This window comes from Montipora capricornis, chromosome 2 (genome assembly GCF_036669925.1).
Source record: "Montipora capricornis isolate CH-2021 chromosome 2, ASM3666992v2, whole genome shotgun sequence".
Lineage (NCBI taxonomy): Eukaryota > Metazoa > Cnidaria > Anthozoa > Scleractinia > Acroporidae > Montipora > Montipora capricornis.
In genome coordinates, this window is record NC_090884.1 from 8,075,774 (window position 1) to 8,093,273 (window position 17,500).

The 17,500-nt window shown below is 38.4% G+C and overlaps 1 protein-coding gene and 2 long non-coding RNA genes across 20 annotated transcripts in view; 1 reads left to right on the top strand and 2 right to left on the bottom strand.

Annotated features, from left to right (window-relative positions):
• The window catches only part of LOC138038689 (neuronal acetylcholine receptor subunit alpha-10-like), a 44,161-nt gene that overhangs the window by 19,308 nt on the left and 7,353 nt on the right, over nucleotides 1-17,500 (top strand). For 3 of the 18 annotated variants that reach the window (XM_068884690.1, XM_068884689.1, XM_068884693.1), the window contains 6 exons: nucleotides 626-711; nucleotides 9,522-9,566; nucleotides 10,104-10,261; nucleotides 14,140-14,257; nucleotides 15,511-15,695; nucleotides 16,276-16,320. In XM_068884690.1, coding sequence (XP_068740791.1) covers nucleotides 14,182-14,257; nucleotides 15,511-15,695; nucleotides 16,276-16,320 — 306 coding nt within the window. In that variant the 5' untranslated portion in view covers nucleotides 626-711; nucleotides 9,522-9,566; nucleotides 10,104-10,261; nucleotides 14,140-14,181. Of the gene's footprint in view, nucleotides 1-625; nucleotides 712-939; nucleotides 2,133-7,691; nucleotides 7,907-9,326; nucleotides 9,343-9,521; nucleotides 9,567-10,103; nucleotides 10,262-12,435; nucleotides 14,017-14,139; nucleotides 14,258-15,510; nucleotides 15,696-16,275; nucleotides 16,321-17,500 lie in introns of those variants that run through there. The other 15 variants (XM_068884701.1, XM_068884702.1, XM_068884691.1 and 12 more) reach the window with 12 other exon arrangements.
• Nucleotides 1,710-2,751, bottom strand: LOC138038694 (uncharacterized). Its single transcript, XR_011130287.1, has 2 exons — nucleotides 2,596-2,751; nucleotides 1,710-2,488 (listed from the first exon to the last, which is right to left on the bottom strand). It is a non-coding gene; the product is annotated as an uncharacterized lncRNA (long non-coding RNA).
• On the bottom strand, nucleotides 6,993-15,700 carry LOC138038695 (uncharacterized). Its single transcript, XR_011130288.1, has 3 exons — nucleotides 15,564-15,700; nucleotides 11,773-11,862; nucleotides 6,993-7,208 (listed from the first exon to the last, which is right to left on the bottom strand). It is a non-coding gene; the product is annotated as an uncharacterized lncRNA (long non-coding RNA).

A 17,500-nucleotide genomic window follows, 5' to 3' on the forward strand; every position in this document is an offset into this window, starting at 1 on the left:
TCGTGTATATTAATAGCGGAGCTCCGCTTGCGCCTGCAGAAAATATGATAACCTATCAATGCGAGAAATCTTCCCTCCCCAGGAAAGGAAGGAGGGGGGGGGGGGGGGTGGTGGCCTTGTTCCCTTGTTATCTTTAAATATTTGCTTCTTGTGTTCTCTTGTTCCCGAAATTATTTCCAAACTTGTTCTCAGCCTTTTGATGCCTAAAATGTTTTACGTTCCCTTGTACCCTAAGATATGCGGTATTTATTCCCCTGTTCCCCGGTTCAAATTAGCCATGTTTTCTTGTTCCCCAAAATCTCCGGGAGAGCCTCAACTATGCCACATATTGCTAGACCTACTATATACATATAGGACACATAGGGGAGATGCATTATGTTGCAACATTCATACCTGATGGAGATTCAGTTTAAAAAGATGGTGAACAGTTAAATTTTTCAATAGCTAAAAACAAACAAACAAAGAACCGCTACTGAATAGATCTTGCACATGTTTCTAAACCACACTGCCCTTCCCTCATAGTGATGATAAGTGATATTAAAAATTGTTAATCTGTGATTGTTTCAACACCATTGACTTTGTGAAAATAGTTGACACATGCTGTCTTTGACTGCCTATTTTTTAGGACTGGATTGGACGGGACGCCATTGAATGAGCAGTCAGATAATATAAGACCCTAAATTTGGTAACTTTGCGTTGTTATTTTCCAAGGTATGGGAATGAAATGTACTAAAATATATTCTCTCGTGTTGTCTTTCTAGAACTCTCTATGTCAATTAATATCCAGATTCAGTTTCAGAGATAGAGATTTATTGGGTTGAGTGTGTAGTAGTGTAGTACTTTGACGTCCTGAATACATTGGCTCACGAAATTTCTAAACTAGTGAGGCAAGGAACCCCTTTAATAGAAACCAAGAAGGCGTATGTGAAGTATATCTTATAACCCTTTGAAAAATCATTACACATAACTAACTTAACTGTCGACTGCATAACAAGCTGAATTTATGTAATTTTATTTCATAACAGAAAAATGTTGATTATTTTGGATTAAAAAACGAATCAATAAGCGATAAGCCAAACACAATCACGAGTGAAAGAAAATATGCTTACTTCAAGAAAAGTAACTTAATCTTGAAGGCATCTTGAATATTCGAGACGACAGGAAGTCGAGGAAGTGAGAGAGGTTTTTGCGACAAAACAAAAGAACAAAAATTGCAACTTGCTTTCTCTGCCGTTTCTAGATTTCCTCTGTCGTTTGTCACAAGTAAATTCTGTAAATATAGATTACTGTAGCATCTCTCGCCCTTAAACGATTCATGTTTGGAACACTGAAGCATCCTACCAAATAGGTCTGGAAACGAACAATTTCTTTATTGATTAAAATAGTCCGGCTCTAAATTTGAGGTGAAAGGGACAAATACGTTTGGAGCTGTAACTCCGTAAAGGGGCGACTCTTGAGGTGCGTTCCTTTGGGATGATCCGAAAAGGGATCACTTATCCAAAATCACTTGGATCATGGTGCATCAAACAAACCGAAGAATACTTTCCCAGAGTGGATTATCGGTTCCTTTGACGCACTGTGGTCCAAGTAATCTTGGATCAGGGATTCTTTTTTGGATCATCCCAAAGGAACGCACCCCTAGGCAATGTTCTAAAGCCGAGAAAACGCCAATCAAAGTTGTCATGGTCAAGTGACGATTTTGCCGCCACACTGTAAATGTGCTTTATTTGTTCGGGGCTTCTCGAAAATTGGATGGACTAAAATCTTTTACAATGGTATGCTTCGCGTGCTGAAGCAAAGAGGATAATAAAGATGTGTTTAAAATAGCATTAATTAAAGCACGTGTTTGGCAAATTGCGAATATCCGTAAGAGGGAATTAATGATTAAGAGAGAACAAATCTAACTTTCGATATTTCTCGACTCATGTGCAAATTTTGTTGACGTCAAAATCTACTTATTTGTAAAACCGCCACCCACTCAAAGCGTCTGGTGATTTTAAAAGCCACCAGTTCGCTCAAAAGAAGCAATAAAAGTTCTCTCAAGCCTCTCATTCTCTATTCGGCACTGAGTACGTCCACAATTGATTCAAGTTATCATTGGAATAAAACCTAGCCTTACAGCTGGAAATACGGTAGGTTTAAAACTGTTTAAGTGCCCCCTTCGTCATCGGAAATTCCAATGTTTGTTAAATACTGTATTGGCATCGAATTACCATCTTAATCACAGTTTCTATTTTGATTATGGGTAGTACAACGTTGGAAGAACGCTTTTACTCCGTAGCAGGCGTTAATGTGTTCCTTTTGAGATTATTTTTCAGCTTGAATCGACATCAGTTTTTTGAGAGCACGAATTGTCTTTGCTTTTACATTTAAGTCATGCCCCTTCATGTCACAATTGCACACGCAGGTCTCTTCTTTTCTAAAGAGTGACGTTATCCTTAAATTCAGTCTGTAACTGAAGTACAGTGTGATTTGCTTGCAACCCAAACTGAAGAAACAAAAGACCAAAAGACGTATCAATAGAAACATTCTGGCAGTGACTTCAGCACTAAATACAATAAACACTGCCACAATGCCAAAAAATTGCCAGCTTACGAGAGCTCCTACATTGCTCAGAAGAACATTCATGTTTTCCAAACCAGGGTTCTTTCGCTTATGGATTTGAGGCAGGAAGCTTTAAGTCAATAGCTGCGGAACCAGTTTTAAATCTGAGATCATAACTTTTGTAGTCATTTGACATCATGGTGCAAAACTTCATCACGACAAACAATTAATTGCATTTTACGAGCGGATTCTGCGTTGTCTAGATATCATCCAAAAATAGACTATTTTGTAAATATTATTTCATCAAATACAAATTAAAATGGAATGAAATGCCATAAAAATTCTATTTGCATGCAAAAATATTTCATTTTTCATTACCCTCAAAGACAATGAATATCACCTCCAACCTTCGAGAATCTTCCTGGCTTTCTCAATCTTTCGTTAACAAAATTTCCATGAATTCACCACAAGATTTGTTTAGTGTATATAAATATTAATGATATTGTTGAATGGACTTTTTATTTGGAAAGTCAACTTTTAAGAAAATTTTAAACTTTACCTTGGACGTGAAAAGCTGCATTACCAAATTACTCATGCAGGGTTTTCGACAGTTTTGTAAATTAGCGGACATATTTCTGAAAGCACCGGACGTGACATTTTTGGCGCTGTAAGGCGCCTTGCGAGCACCGAAGGCGCGAACTACTTAGGAGGGTTGGGGGGCCCCACAGGAAATTTTTAAAATAGCACACTCCGAAACGCTGTTTCTAGTGTTTCTGGAACCCAAGAATCAGTTTCCCAGGAAAGTTCACTCAAATTCTCTTTAAAAAGTAAGTAAAGAAAATTATAATAACAAAAAATAAGAAAAACCCCTCTAATATTGGCACAAAAGTACCAGATATGGAATGGGAAACCACCCGCGGACGAAACGTCCGGCGTCCGGCCTAAAACGAAAACCCTGCAGTCATGTCTCTTTTATCACATTTTAAGAAACTGTATATTTAACAGTGTTTGTCGTATTGTTAGTATGTTTTGAAAAAGAAAATAATAATAATAACGCTAGTAATGATAATTGAGGGCGCGTTGGGTATGAGCAGAATCACATGATCTTGAAAAATGTGACTTGCAACTCTTTTCTCCGGAACAAAGATGGTACTTTAGTATAGGACACCAAAATGGGGAAAAAAATAAGATTGAAGCTGCACCCGCAGGAAAATGCACGTGCTACGTTACATCCAATAAAGCGAATTTTTAAACTCAAAAAACCCCAGCTCTGAACCAGAGTTTAAAAACTCATTAGTAATTCATGAGCCTAACAGCCAATCAAAACATCGATAAAACGTCATGTGTATGAGCTTTATATCCTGATAAAACACTCCTCGTTAGTATTCTTAAGAATACTAATAAGGAATAGCTTGTTTTTCTTGTATGCTAATATTCAACTCTCACAATTTGAACCATTGTTTTGAGTCCAGAGGGACACTCTCTTTGTGGAATGTTTTTTAAGCCGTTCAAAAACGTCGCAGCACGTGTTTTATCGGGTCTAAAAACACTCGGCTACGCCTCGTGTTTTTAAACCCCGATAAAACACTGCTGCTCGTTTTTTTAAGAATTACTTAAACGCTTAAGGCCATGAGCTTCTGATATGAGATGATAGATAGCAAAAGAGGCGCGCGCGCAAGCGCCGAATTGGCCAATCTCGTATCCAACAAGCGCGAGTGGAATTATTGTTTTATTAAAAACGCCCAAAAATTATGGATAAATCTTCCCAACTTTATTTTGTACTTTTGTTTTGTACTTTTCTTTTGTAAAATTAAAATACCAGATGCGTACAGTTACTGATATTTGTAGAGCATGGCACAATTAACAAATAAAGAAGCGTCGCCTGTGTGATCTGTTTCGTTGTAAAGCACGCAGGAAGCGAAAAGAATCGTAGGGTAAACACGAGACATAGTCGAGTGAACATTTTCCCAATTCCTGAGTGCTCTATCCACTTTTTAAGTGCCCTATCCGCTTCCTAAGTGCCTTACAACTGAACAGATGACAGGCGAGGCTTCTTCATTTGTTTAAAATTATTGAGTTTCTTAATTTCCTCACGCATTCGGCTAAAATTATCGGGAAACGCGTTTTTTTACAAATCCTACGAGTGGCATCAGTCGGGCATCATAAAGCACGCTAAAACAGACCAATCATGCACAATTCAGTTCTTGTTAGAATGGTTCAAGACACTTTATTGGTTAAACACGACCAAAGCTGTCAAAATATCAAACCATCAAAGTTGAGAAACCATAAAAAGCAAGTTGAAAGCAAGCTATCAGACGAGTGCAAGTAGTTTTTCAGTCTAAAATGGGGTTGCAAAGGAAATTGTTCAATAAAGGCCAGCTGAATTTTCGCTCATGAAAACATGAACAATTGTAAAACAAGCTGATAGGGATTTTTTTAATTTCATAACGTACTCGGCTAAAATTATCGGAAAACTCTATTTTCCAAATCCTACGAGTGGCGTCAGCCGTGCATCTGTACTCTCGTAACGCACGCGGTTTTAACCATTCAGAGTGCGCATTATATCGAAACTTTATCACAACAGCTCATATACCGTGACGGCGTAGCCAATCAAAGCTCCAGAATTAACCGAATGATCTAGTTTTTAATAACAAGAATTGTACTAGTTATTCAGTGATCTATGTCATGACATCCTCCTACTAACGGAGATTTGAGACAAGCAATTTAAGCAATACAGGACTTTTTCCGTGTTTACATAGCCCCATCTAAATACGAGGGAGAGTTGGGAGGTTAATTTCCGTTGTGAGGCCAATTGCAATTGCGTAGGGGTAGCGAGCTGGCCTAAAGGTTCTCTGGATCTCTCAATGCTGTTTACATTGTTGTGATTACTGGGTTGCCTATGGGCAAACCCAGTCGAGGTCTACGTTTAGTTTGTTTGTCTTAGTTCTTTTTTTTTTTTGTTTGTTTTTTTTTGTTTTGTTTTTTTTCCGTGTCGGTAAAAGTCTTGCCTGTCACTCCCCTGGTAAGTAGTGTCTTTGTGTATAGAGCCTTCTGCGCGTATTTTCTTAGGATCGCGAGGGTAGTGGAACTGCGTAGATTTCTCTTGTGAACACAGTAGAATCATTAACTTAGCCTGCAATGGCGTCGAAAGTCATGCAACGCGAATGGCGTTTTAGTGGATCCTTAAACAAAATATACCCTTATGGAGCTCAATAATGGAAAGTCAGTTGGATAAACTAGGCATGAATCTCAAAAGCGACGAGTACTGGACTTCGACAACAATCTATCGCCCGTCGAGACGAAATCAAAGTGAGCAGTATTTACCTGAAGTACATGGTAATTTGACACAATTGAGTTTCTTGTCTTCACGCACGCAATCAAATAGGAAGAGGTTTTCGCATCTAAGAGCAAATATGTTGTTTGTTTCAATAAAATTTTCGCTGGAAAAGGATTCTGTGGTATTTTCTGCCTTTGTGAATTATAATATCATGTTGTGTATTGAATTTTCGAGCTTAAGGTTCAAATGTGATATGGGAGAAGTTTTTTAGTATTGCTCTGTAAGCAGGAAGGGTTCACAGGCCTGTTGGAAGCGTGCTTGAGTTTCAACAAAATGAGGCCCAAAATCAGTGAAAACTTGTGACGCAGATGAATAATAAAGTAGCTGCTATTTCCAAAATGATGGAATTACCTGGTGATAAATAACGTTGTACGCGTCTTGGAGAGTAAATTTTGACTTTGCATAAACAAGAGTTGGGCGATTGTGATCTTTGTTTTGACTTCGCTCATTTCATTGTCAAACTTGATAACACTTGACAGAAAAAGAAACTTACAAAAACCCGGTATCTTGCCATCATTTGACACAGATGCTTCACTGTTTGGCGAGTAAACATGCCGCGGTAACTTAATCACGGCGCCCGCTGAATTCCGGCCATGTCACTTTCGATTTTGCAATTTACTTGAACGTAGCAAAAATCTCCCAAAATGTTTGTCGCTGATCGTAACTTTTTATATTCTATATTCACGGTTCAAAATTAATGTTGTTTTCATGTCGTAAATATTTTATTCTCGATCGACCGTCCGGGAAACTTCCTTCTGCTCTTTCTAAAAACTGTGTATCAATATTTATTTGCTTTTTCATCAATATTTGTTTTGCATAAAGCAAGCTAACAGAATCTGTACCTTGCTGAGTTCGCATTTGTTAGCGTTAATAGTATTTTCGGTCAGATGTTTCTGTTTTTTATGAGGGGTTTATTGTTTTGGTCTCCCATCCCAACACTAACCCCGCGAAACAGGGCTTGACTTCAGTGAAGTTTATTATTACAAAGTTTTCGGATGCTCATAGGGCACACTTGTGGTGAAAAGAAGTTGTGAGGGAACTTGAAAATTATCAACATGTCAGCCCAGAAGCCAATGTTTCTCGCTTCTCTTTTATTTGTTATTCTTCAGAGACTGGAATGCTGTATTTCAATACCACACAATTCAGTGCCTTCTGATTTTCTGTAGCACGTACCACAGGCAAGCCAGTGTATGCTTCACAGAAGCATCTAGTTGGATTTAAAAGATGCCGCTCACACAGATGGTCGATTATTCCAAGGAGATGTGACTTCTTGTTAGTTTGAAGATTTATTGCGCGATTGTCTTATGTTTCTTCAGCCCTTGGCTTCCTGAGAAAGAAAATGAATAAATAATAAATAAATTAAATGAAGCCAGCGAATCTTAAAATGTATAGCATCAAAGTACCGGAAGTGAAATGGCAAACAACCGGACAAAACATCCGACCTTAAGGCGAAAACCCTGTTGTTACTATTACATTTCATGATGTTTAATAAGAATAATTACTTTATTTATATAGCTCTTGTATAGTAATTGTCTTAGGCGTTCTGCAGGGATAATAATTGAAGTAATTACGATGAATTATGACATAAAATGAATCCTACACCAACACACTGACTATGAAACATAGAAAATTATACATAAATTAACTAACTGAAGAAATTTAAAAGATGTTTTTTATAGAGCTGTCAGCAATTCCCGTGAAAAAGAAGTCCGTGGTTTCTTTCCATGTTCACTGGCCATTCTCAGCAGACGAACAATTTTCTTCCATGGTCACCTGCAATGGTCATGTGTTTTTGAGCGAGATTGATAAAACCCCCCGACAAAAAAATCACCCAGACATTGTGATTCATCGACGTCGTAGAATTTGCAGACAGTTAGACCAAACATGGAACAAAAGAAAACTGATTCAGAGGAATCAATCCTCTTAGCAGATATGTAAGGCAGTTTTTATGAAGGATGCTGAAAACGAATCAGGACTTTTGGGAAAATGGATATTTGAAGATTTGCGTCATCCGCGGAGGAAATTGTAAGGTTCATGTTTTGGCAAGGGAAGAAATTAGTGCGGGTTCGTTCGCTAGCGTTTATGGCTTTAGACCTCCTCAGTTGTGTTCTATTTTAGTGTCGCGATGAAATTCACTCAGTGCACAAACATTTACCAGATACCATTTTGACGGACTTTTAGGGATAAATTCCAGGGGCACCCAACGAGAATATAGCTCAAAACCACTTAAACATAGCATTGTCAAACGTATTTTAGTATTTAAATGGTAGATATAGGCATATTTTTATCCCCTAAAAATTTTTCATCTGTTCGGATTTCCTAGCTGAAAAGTCTAGTGATCCGAAAATTATAGGGATCAAAACTTACCTGTTCGAAAATTTCAGCCAGAAAAAAGGCTTCCGAAAATTCTAGGTGACCTTTTTAGGGTAAAAATCCGTTAGAAATGGGTAATTATACCATGTTTTAGATGTTCGAAAATCCTAGGATATTTACTGTTTTGCAACAAAATTTCCGAAAATTCTAGATCTCAAATCGTCTTCCGAACAGATATTTTCCGAAAATTAACGTTGGGTGCCCCAGAAATTCTAATCCTTCGGGAAATTTTCAACTGGTGGCTTACTGTAATGCTTCAGAATATGCTATTCCCAAGAAACCGTGATAACCAGCTGAGAGTAGCGGGGAAAATGAGACGTGCAAGATTATCAATTCTAGCTCAGTAGAAGTTCTAGGAATTTCGACACGAAACGCGGAGTTTTCGTAGTAGAACGCGTTCTCGTTATTTATTTACAAAGTTGTTGCTCTCTCTTGAGGTAGATTCGGCTTATTGTGGACCGAAATATTGCAGAGATGTTTTTAAATAGCTATTTAAGGGAAATACAAGTCACAATCGTTCGGTGCCATTGTATTCCGATTAAGCCTGAAATTATCGAAAAAACGAGATGTCCTCAAAAACATCTCGTTAATTTTGAGGAGGACCAAAGGAACACTGATTGCGAGAAAAAGACATGAAAGCAATTACTGATAACCAGACGAAAAACGCATATTGTCATGGATTATTCATCGAATCAAAGCATGGATCCATTTGAAGAAAACAGTTGTAACAATTAACTTGAAAAGAACAATGATCTTAAGATAGAGATACTAAAGAGTTTTGAAACACACCGCACGCGATTTTACAAAAATCTGATGTAATATCTTCCTACAGCAAACACCACCACCTCAGGCCTCATATATTACCAGTGTTTGTGCAAATAGAAAATGCTGCCAACACTATGGTAAAATAAACATTTTATTCTATGGAAAAGGCACAAAAAAGCACGTTTTCGTGGGAAGGGTTTACATCAAATAAAAGTGTCAATGAAGGAAAATATATTGCCACGACATAACAAAATTTGTTTAAAATCGAGCAAACAGCCCGGTGTTGCAGTTGCCATAAGCTTTCCCGGTATACGTCTTCACAAGTCAGTTGCAATTAACGAATTTCCGTAATTAAATGAGCGAATTTGCGTCAAGGCGTTTTTTACGAAACGATAAATTTCAACCTTTAATTTGAATTTCTTGTATATTTGAGTCTCCGCATTATTTATTCATTTATCTTGTGCTTTTTTGCCACTTATTATTCACATTTTATCTTGCTCAGATTAACACAAACGGTCCTTAATACGAAGTTGTTACCAATTTGCAGGTAATGGATTTAATTTTTTTGCTTTTAATATTTTGAGACAGGAAAGCATCATCTTAAAATTACTATTTATGCAATATACAATATCCGCTTTGATTGCTATCGAGTCACCGCAAGTACAAAAATGTTTTTACGACATGATTGTCACTGAGGTAATTTCATTTTCGGAAAGCCGTGTGATTGCTTCGAATTGCCAACTACAGGTTTTTTGTCGAGTACAGCTAGCTAGAGACAACAGAAGATGAGACTATTCAGTCTGTATTTGAATACGCAAGATATCAAGTGGATACGAGTTTTCTGTTTTAGCTTTTATAGTCGCTTTGAAGAAGTGGTTGGGAGAGATACCTCTCCTCTAAAAATAAAGATTTCGATTGTTATTTTTGGTAAAGCTCTAGGCGGTTTTGCTTTGGATGGGTTTTTGATGTGAATTGTTTTATGCAAACGACTGGACTTCGCCAAGATGACATCTCCTAGGAACCATATCACTTATTAACATCTTTCGCACGTTCAGTTTGTCTCATGGTGTCATGATACATTTAGTATACAGATATCAGGACAAATCCACGGACACTGTTTGTTGTGGTCGTTGAGATGTCCGAAAGACGTCCTCTGGTAGCAGCATAAAATTGGTTATTTTTCTTGTTGGTTTTACTTTATACTCGATTACGTAAGTACGCCAGCCAAGCCACCGTTTACAGGTCAGTAACTTGTTTTAACAAATTGAAATTGTGACAGTCGATCTACATTTCCAAAATTCTTCTTTTAAAACACAAAATGGCGATTATAATGGGACCAGGCTTCTTAACTGCTGGGTTCAACGGTGCGCGATGGCTTGCGCGTTTTCATAACCTAGCAGTTGAAGGTTGACGAGTTCCCAGAAGCACCAGAGAGCTTAAACAAGAATGACCAAGACTGTCGTCTGCAAGCGCACTAGCTATCTCAAAATACAACTTCGCGCTGTTGCTATGATTGTGGGATCGTTCCAAGTAGTTCGGGGTCTAACGAGCGTGCCATCTAGCCAGGAATCAAACCTTTGTGAACGGCATGGAAGTTAAGAGAGAAAATTAAGTGTTGTCGCCTGCTTGTCACGTTCTCGACAAAACACCAAATTTGTCATTCACAAAACGCCTTTCCAGAGCTTGCAGAACCATTATTTTTGTTTTGTTATATTTTGCTTTTTTTGTTCTCATTAAACCTTTTGGTCTCTGAGGGGACCACCATGCAAGAGTAAAATCGTCTGGCGTTAGACAGAGTAACATGTATCAGTGGCCACTGGGAGTTAAAGGGTTAACAATTTCGCGGAAGCCGTCATTGCTCGACTAATAGTTGAAGGGTTACGTTGAGTGAGGTACACTTAGTTCACGCCGTAGTTACGCCGTCAACTGAAGAAACGTCATGTGCCCGTCTTGAAACGTGACAAACATCGATATTTGTTTTTTAACAGGTGATTCTGACGACTATCACGCAAGCATTTTTTTGCAATATTGAAAATCTTTGCGTATAGCCGGAACGTTACTGTTTCTTAATTTCAATCACTAAATACCCTCCACATTTCGGAATATCGGATCGTCTAGGAATTCTCAAGTATAGACCTTAACTTCAGGTTTGTTTGACAACAAATTTATTTGTACGCACTAAAAAAAAGAGATGTGCAGCTGGACTACTAATTTTTAAGGGATGGCGGAAAGACATTTTATTGAGTACGACTTTAACTTCTTCTCATCTTTTTTCAGTTGCATGCCTGCCACATTTTCTGTTCATTAACAAAATTCTGTTTTCACCAAACATAACAAAGCTCGGTATGGTCTCATTAACAGAACCGAAGATTAATAATTCACACTTCATATCTCTGACCCTCATTATAATCTTGCCTATAATCTTGCTAGAGGCGCAATTTTACCACGGAGGGGTGTCATTTTTGACGTTCTCGATTCAACATTCAGTTTATTTATAGGTCAACACCGCGTCACATTCAAAGTTGGTTATCATCTTTTCTGAGATTTCTTTTTTAAATGAAATGGTTACAGCGGCACGGTAAAAGACCGTAGTCGTTTTCAGAGAGGAAAACAAAACTATATCAAAGATATACCACAGGTAGCCCATGCACACTCTATGTTGTGTTTTAAATTTAGAGATCTTGTATGGCGAGTTTTAGTAGATACAAATCAGAAGGTTTCATAAAAGAAATAAGCACTAATGTTGCACTTACTCGTCTGTTGTCTCTTTGTGATCGTTCTTTGGTAATCCGGTGCCATTCTGTCCTCTATTTCGCGAGATATCCTCAACCGAAGACCTATCTCTAAAAGAGAGAGAACGTAGGAAACGCTCACCAGTTGATCTTTTTTTTTATTCATTTATTTCACACTATTTACATAACATTAACATATAAAGTAAAGTATAGTCACAACACATGGTTACAAGATAAAATAATTACAGTACAGGTTATAAAAGGTGTATGCATGGTGGTCATAGTAGCGAAGGCTTTCTAGTTGACCACCACTCGGTCATGCGAACCGAGAAATCGAGCCAAAAAATATAGGCAGAATCCTTCAATCCGCCTCAAACCCGGTCAGCGACATGTTCGAACATTCTATCGAACCCTATTCAAGAAAACAGTCTTGCTATCCACTCGCTAGCTTCCCTCTCTATTTAATAGTTGAGGATATCTCGGATATCTCGCGAAATATCTTGCTATCCACTCGCTAGCTTCCCTCTCTATTTAATAGTTGAGGATATCTCGAGAAATAGGGGACAGAATGGCACCAAATTACCAAAGAACGACCACGAAGAGACAACAGACAAATAAGTGCAACATTAGTGTTATTTTTTTATTTTATTATTATTTTTTTTTATCAAGCCCCCTGATTTGTATCGACTAAAACTCGCTACACAAGCTCTATAAATTCATAACACAACACAGAGCTTGGGCCACCTGTGGATATACGCGACAAGCCGACATCCCCAGTGGGTGTTTTTCCCAGACTATTGCCTGGCAGACAAAAATTTGGTTTTATCAACAGAGTTGATCATGTAAATTGACCACCGTACAGGGATTTTAAAAGCTGACGTTTCGAGCGTTAGTCCTATTCACAACGCTCGAAATGTCAGCTTTTAGAACCCCTGTATGGTGGTCAATTTACATTTATTTACCAACTCCCTTGATAAAACCAAATTTTTGTGTACTACTTCCCCACCGACGCAGCACCACAGTTTCTTTAGAAACCACTCCCCTTTATTCATTTATTGCCTGGCAGAACCTAGCAAAGAGTCTCATGCAGACTAGGCGGATTAATAGTAGGCAGAATGAAGGGGTTCACTTTCTCACGGAAACTGCGGCGCTTACTGGCGGTGGGGAATGAAACGAAGGGCTAACGCTTGAAACGTCGGCTAACGGTCGTTCATTCATCTTAATTAACTCTGAAGCCCTCGACTCGGGTCAATATCTGTTCGGAGCATGTCAGATGGTTGGCATAGTCAGAGATGAAAATAGTTCGCAAAAACGTTTGGTTGAAGAGTGGTTTGTGTGGGGATGGGTGGTCAGAGGTCGGAGCTGTTTCCGAATTAGTTCTCCGCTCACCAGCGATGCAGTTTCAATTGTCTTGTAAGTTTTCAATTAGGTTGAAATCGTGCAATTATCACAAACGAAATTGTCTCAGTGCTGTTGAGCCTTGCCTGCGTTTAATCTAGCAAACAAAAATTGACGAAATTTGTTGGTGTGGGCTGACTCTTCACATAAGATGTGGCAAATATGAAGTACAGTAGTGCTCGGATTGTCGATGTGTGTATACTAAAGTATGTCCAAACTCATTTCAGGCGCATAAGCAAACATGTTTTCGACAAATATTTGCTGTACCACACACAAAAGAACTTGAAAATATATTTTTCGCTTACGTTATCATCTCGGGAAATTACGGTTTGCTTGTGCGAACGTTAACAAGGTTATTTCAACTGGACAGTCTTATCATGCTGAGCGATGTCTATTATTTGCAGTTACTGCAAAATGGAATAGAGGTTTCCTCTCCTTCAACTAAGGTGTGCGAAAAAATCATTATCTGTTGTTGACATCGAGAAAGATAAACACAGTTTGATTCAACGCCATTTGCAAAATAAACGCAGAAGTGTAATTGGTAAATGTTTTCGAACGATACAGCATCTGAATTTCGGGAATGTTGAATTTGACAGAATCATAAATGGCTTCTTTATTAGGCTTGGCGTTCCAAGCAGGAGATAACACCTTTTGATAACATTGAGCCAACATCTTATCATCCACAATAAGTGTAGTTTGCACTAATTTACACGCCTTCTTTGATTAGAGTTAAGCAAGGCGTAGCAAATTCGTACCCGGCTCCAGCTTGGCAACCGCAGTAATCCGCAAGATTTGCAGAGTAACGTGTCTCGTATAATCCGGAGCCCTGGCCCTGAAAGAACAGATCTACTGTAGCTCTTTGACTTGGTCGGTTTTCCATTCGTCTTTGCTTCTAGCCATTGAACAAGTTACCTTGATAGTTAATTTACAATTCGTGACTTTGAAACCTATATACCTGCTATACATAATTAACATTTTCCTTTTTTTCAGTCTCAGACAACCTGCATCAGCTCTTCCTTGCATAGCTGAAGAATGGAACTTCCGTTGGGAACGCTTTGCTTAGGAATACTATCTATCATAAGTGTTTTCGCAACTGTTTCTGCTCAAGGTAAACGACTTCAAAGTTGCTTGTTTCTCTTTTTCTCCTCAACGATGACGGAAATCAGTGTTGATGAACCTTGTTGTCTGTGTTCCCGCCTGTTTACATTTGTTTGCCATTAAGTCAGAGAAGCTCGATCAAGATGAACACACACCACATCGCAATGTGCTTTTTTGCTATAAACTTCTGAGTGTTTTCAGTATTGATTTACCGCCGAAAGATTTATTCAGTCCCAATTTAAATTTTGAACTTATAACAGTGAGGATATAGTTTTCATCTGCAACTATGAAATGATGTTAAGACAGAGGGTTACCACGATTGCCTCATCGTTAATGCCGAAATCTGTTTCGCTGCTACAGCTCATGATAATTGGTTCCGTTCTGGAGAAGGAATTTCAACATGATGTAATATTTTATGTTTCTGCCTCGAGACAAGTACAGTCTTGCCACTGATTTTCTAAGATCACGTCTTCATTTTTTCTAATAAATAACACCACAATTTCTTATCTTTTCTACGGCATAATTCGGATTTAAATTTGTCCTTAATATTTCATTACTTGAATGCATCCTGACTTCACGCCAATATCAAAGGAACACTGCATTTAAGGATTCAAAAATAAATCTGCATTACTTCAGAAGTCAGAGAAGCCTAGCAAATAGCAGAGAACTTGATAGAGCTAAAATACTCAGAAAAGTGACCTTTAAATCCTTGAAAAAAGCAAGTTCTGAACGGATTCTGTGGTTTATGCATAACTCAGTCTTTGTTGAACGAAATGAAATAATTGTTTCCAAAATACGAAAACCAATTATCGGCACTCTTAATTGCTTCACTATAAACTTTAAACAGAAATAATGCAATAGTTACAATATCCAGTCTTTAGAAAACCCAGATGGGCTATTTGTTTTCTTCATAAGAACAAAACTCCAAGACAAAGCGAATCCAAACGCACATTCATCACTTCACTGCATTCTGCCCTTTCATTAAAACAATTAAGCATGACTTAATAGCGTGAGCGTTGTAATACTAAATGTCAATTAGTTTCACGGAGCAGCCAGTGGAACTAAATCTGTTTCACTAGCTTCACATGATGCCCATGCTGCGCCATTTCAATCCAACATTTTTGGTCTTCAAACGTGTTCCCATAACTTTGACACAAAACAAACAAGATAAAGGTTCTTTGAACAGAAAGAGATACCATCAATTAGGCTAACCTCAACTAAGTGAATAAGGTTTTAAAATGTGTATGTTTTTGTTTCGCTAAGAGTTGTTCAGCAACGGCACTGTGCACACCTCTGAAATCAGAAATTTCACTCACCGAGACGACTTTGAGCACAAGCTACTGGAAGTCCTCTTCGATAAATACAACAAAGAATCCCGCCCTGTCTACAACAAGAGCAAAGCAGTCGATGTTGAATTGGATATCGCTTACAGCCAGCTAGTGAATTTGGTAACGCTACAATCAAAATCTTTGACTTGTCATTTTTGTTTAAGTTACACAGATGGCTTACAAAGTGCGGGGAGTTTTTGCCAATTATAAAAACAAGAATTGACAGTTAGAGGCTATACATTTCAACGTCAACAGGTCGCATGGTTGAAATTACGAACTTCGGGACCTTCATTTTTTTTAAAAGACTGCGAAGTTTTGGTAAAAACCATATTAATGGCACCTAAAAGTCCGACATTTGCTTATGTGGGACTCTTATCAGCGTAGATGCACGATGAAATAAACTTGCGCTTTGCAAGGAAAAACCAAAAATATTGGAAAAAACTGAAACTACATTTAGCAAGACGCTGACAGGTGTCATGAGGCAAGCATACTAGTGTCTTTCCCGGGGCAAAGGTCTCTGTTTCAGATAAGACAGCCCTTAGTGTCAATCTTTCTATCCGACGGATCTGGGTAAAGGGTATGTAAGGGCCGGACTCTGAGCTGAAGAAATATTGCATTTGAATGCTTCTTTAATGTGAAATCAATTTTTTTATGGATCATGATGTGGATTGAATTTGAATGTTTCTTGTTCACCTTGCAGGACGGAAAGAACCAAATTTTGTCAAGCAAGATTTGGATACGGCAGGTAAGATACAAGATACCTACGTCAGTTTGGATTCAAGAATAGACCATTTCGTTAATCGTAATTTCCCAGGGAATTCTCACGGTTGGCGTCACAGTTCCTTGCGGGGATAACGGCCTGTGGAGAGATTCGTTTGTCCGTTTGCCCCCACAAAGGAATTGGACGACCTTGGATTCACTGGGAACTTACTATGAGCGAAATAAGTTGTGCCTAAAATGGAATCCGTAACAGTCTGGTGGTAGACTTCATGACAAATACATACCGGTGCGTTAGACTAGCGAGGTGATCCTTCTCGAACAAGTGCTTTGGTTTAAGAGCTAGTGCAGACTGATGAGTACTTTCACTATAAACGATCGATTCGAGGTGCATGGAACGACCGATTTGGCCTTGATGTTGTCTGTCATGTATTTGTCATACCTTATGACAAATACATGACGTGTCCTACCTGACTTAAGTCACATCCGGCAGTGAAATTGCCAATTGCAGCCACATTACCAAAATTATGTAGAAAACCCGGATAACGATTATCCAGTTGCGTTATTGCTGCCATTTGGTGGTGTAAATGAATGAACTGAGATGGAACTGAAGAGAGAACGACGAAAATGACTATGACAACGTCATCTGTAATCAACGTAACCGTGTTAAGGTAATAAGTTCTTATTATTCCAAAGACTTTGCGTTGCGAGTTGTACAAGTCTAACTACTATTAAGAAATCAAATTGTTGTGAAAGGCTTGGAAGATCGAATCGAAAGTTATCGTCTGGTTCTCACAGTCTCCACATAACATCGAAATTGGTCATTTCACGCCGTGTTTAGTAAACGAACGGCAAAGAAATGTACCAAAATGTAAAACGTATGTGCAGGGCGTTCAAAATGATTGTTTAGCTCATTCCAAGCTCTTTTTCTCGTTACTGATCTCGTCATGCTCTTCGCTATCGTTTTTGGCACCAACATGGCGAAGAGAGATGGCAAATTTAATGCCCGGTGAATGAATAAAATGATGAAATTTTCTGTTATCGCACGAGCATAATATGGACAAAATCCGTGCCCCTCCCTCCACCACACACTCAACAGAAATCGAACCTTTTACATTCCGAATACTAGTTCGGATGACTCTGCCACTAAGCCACAAAACCCACTAAACATGTACAATGTGTGAGCTTTAAATGTCCCTGGTATCTTT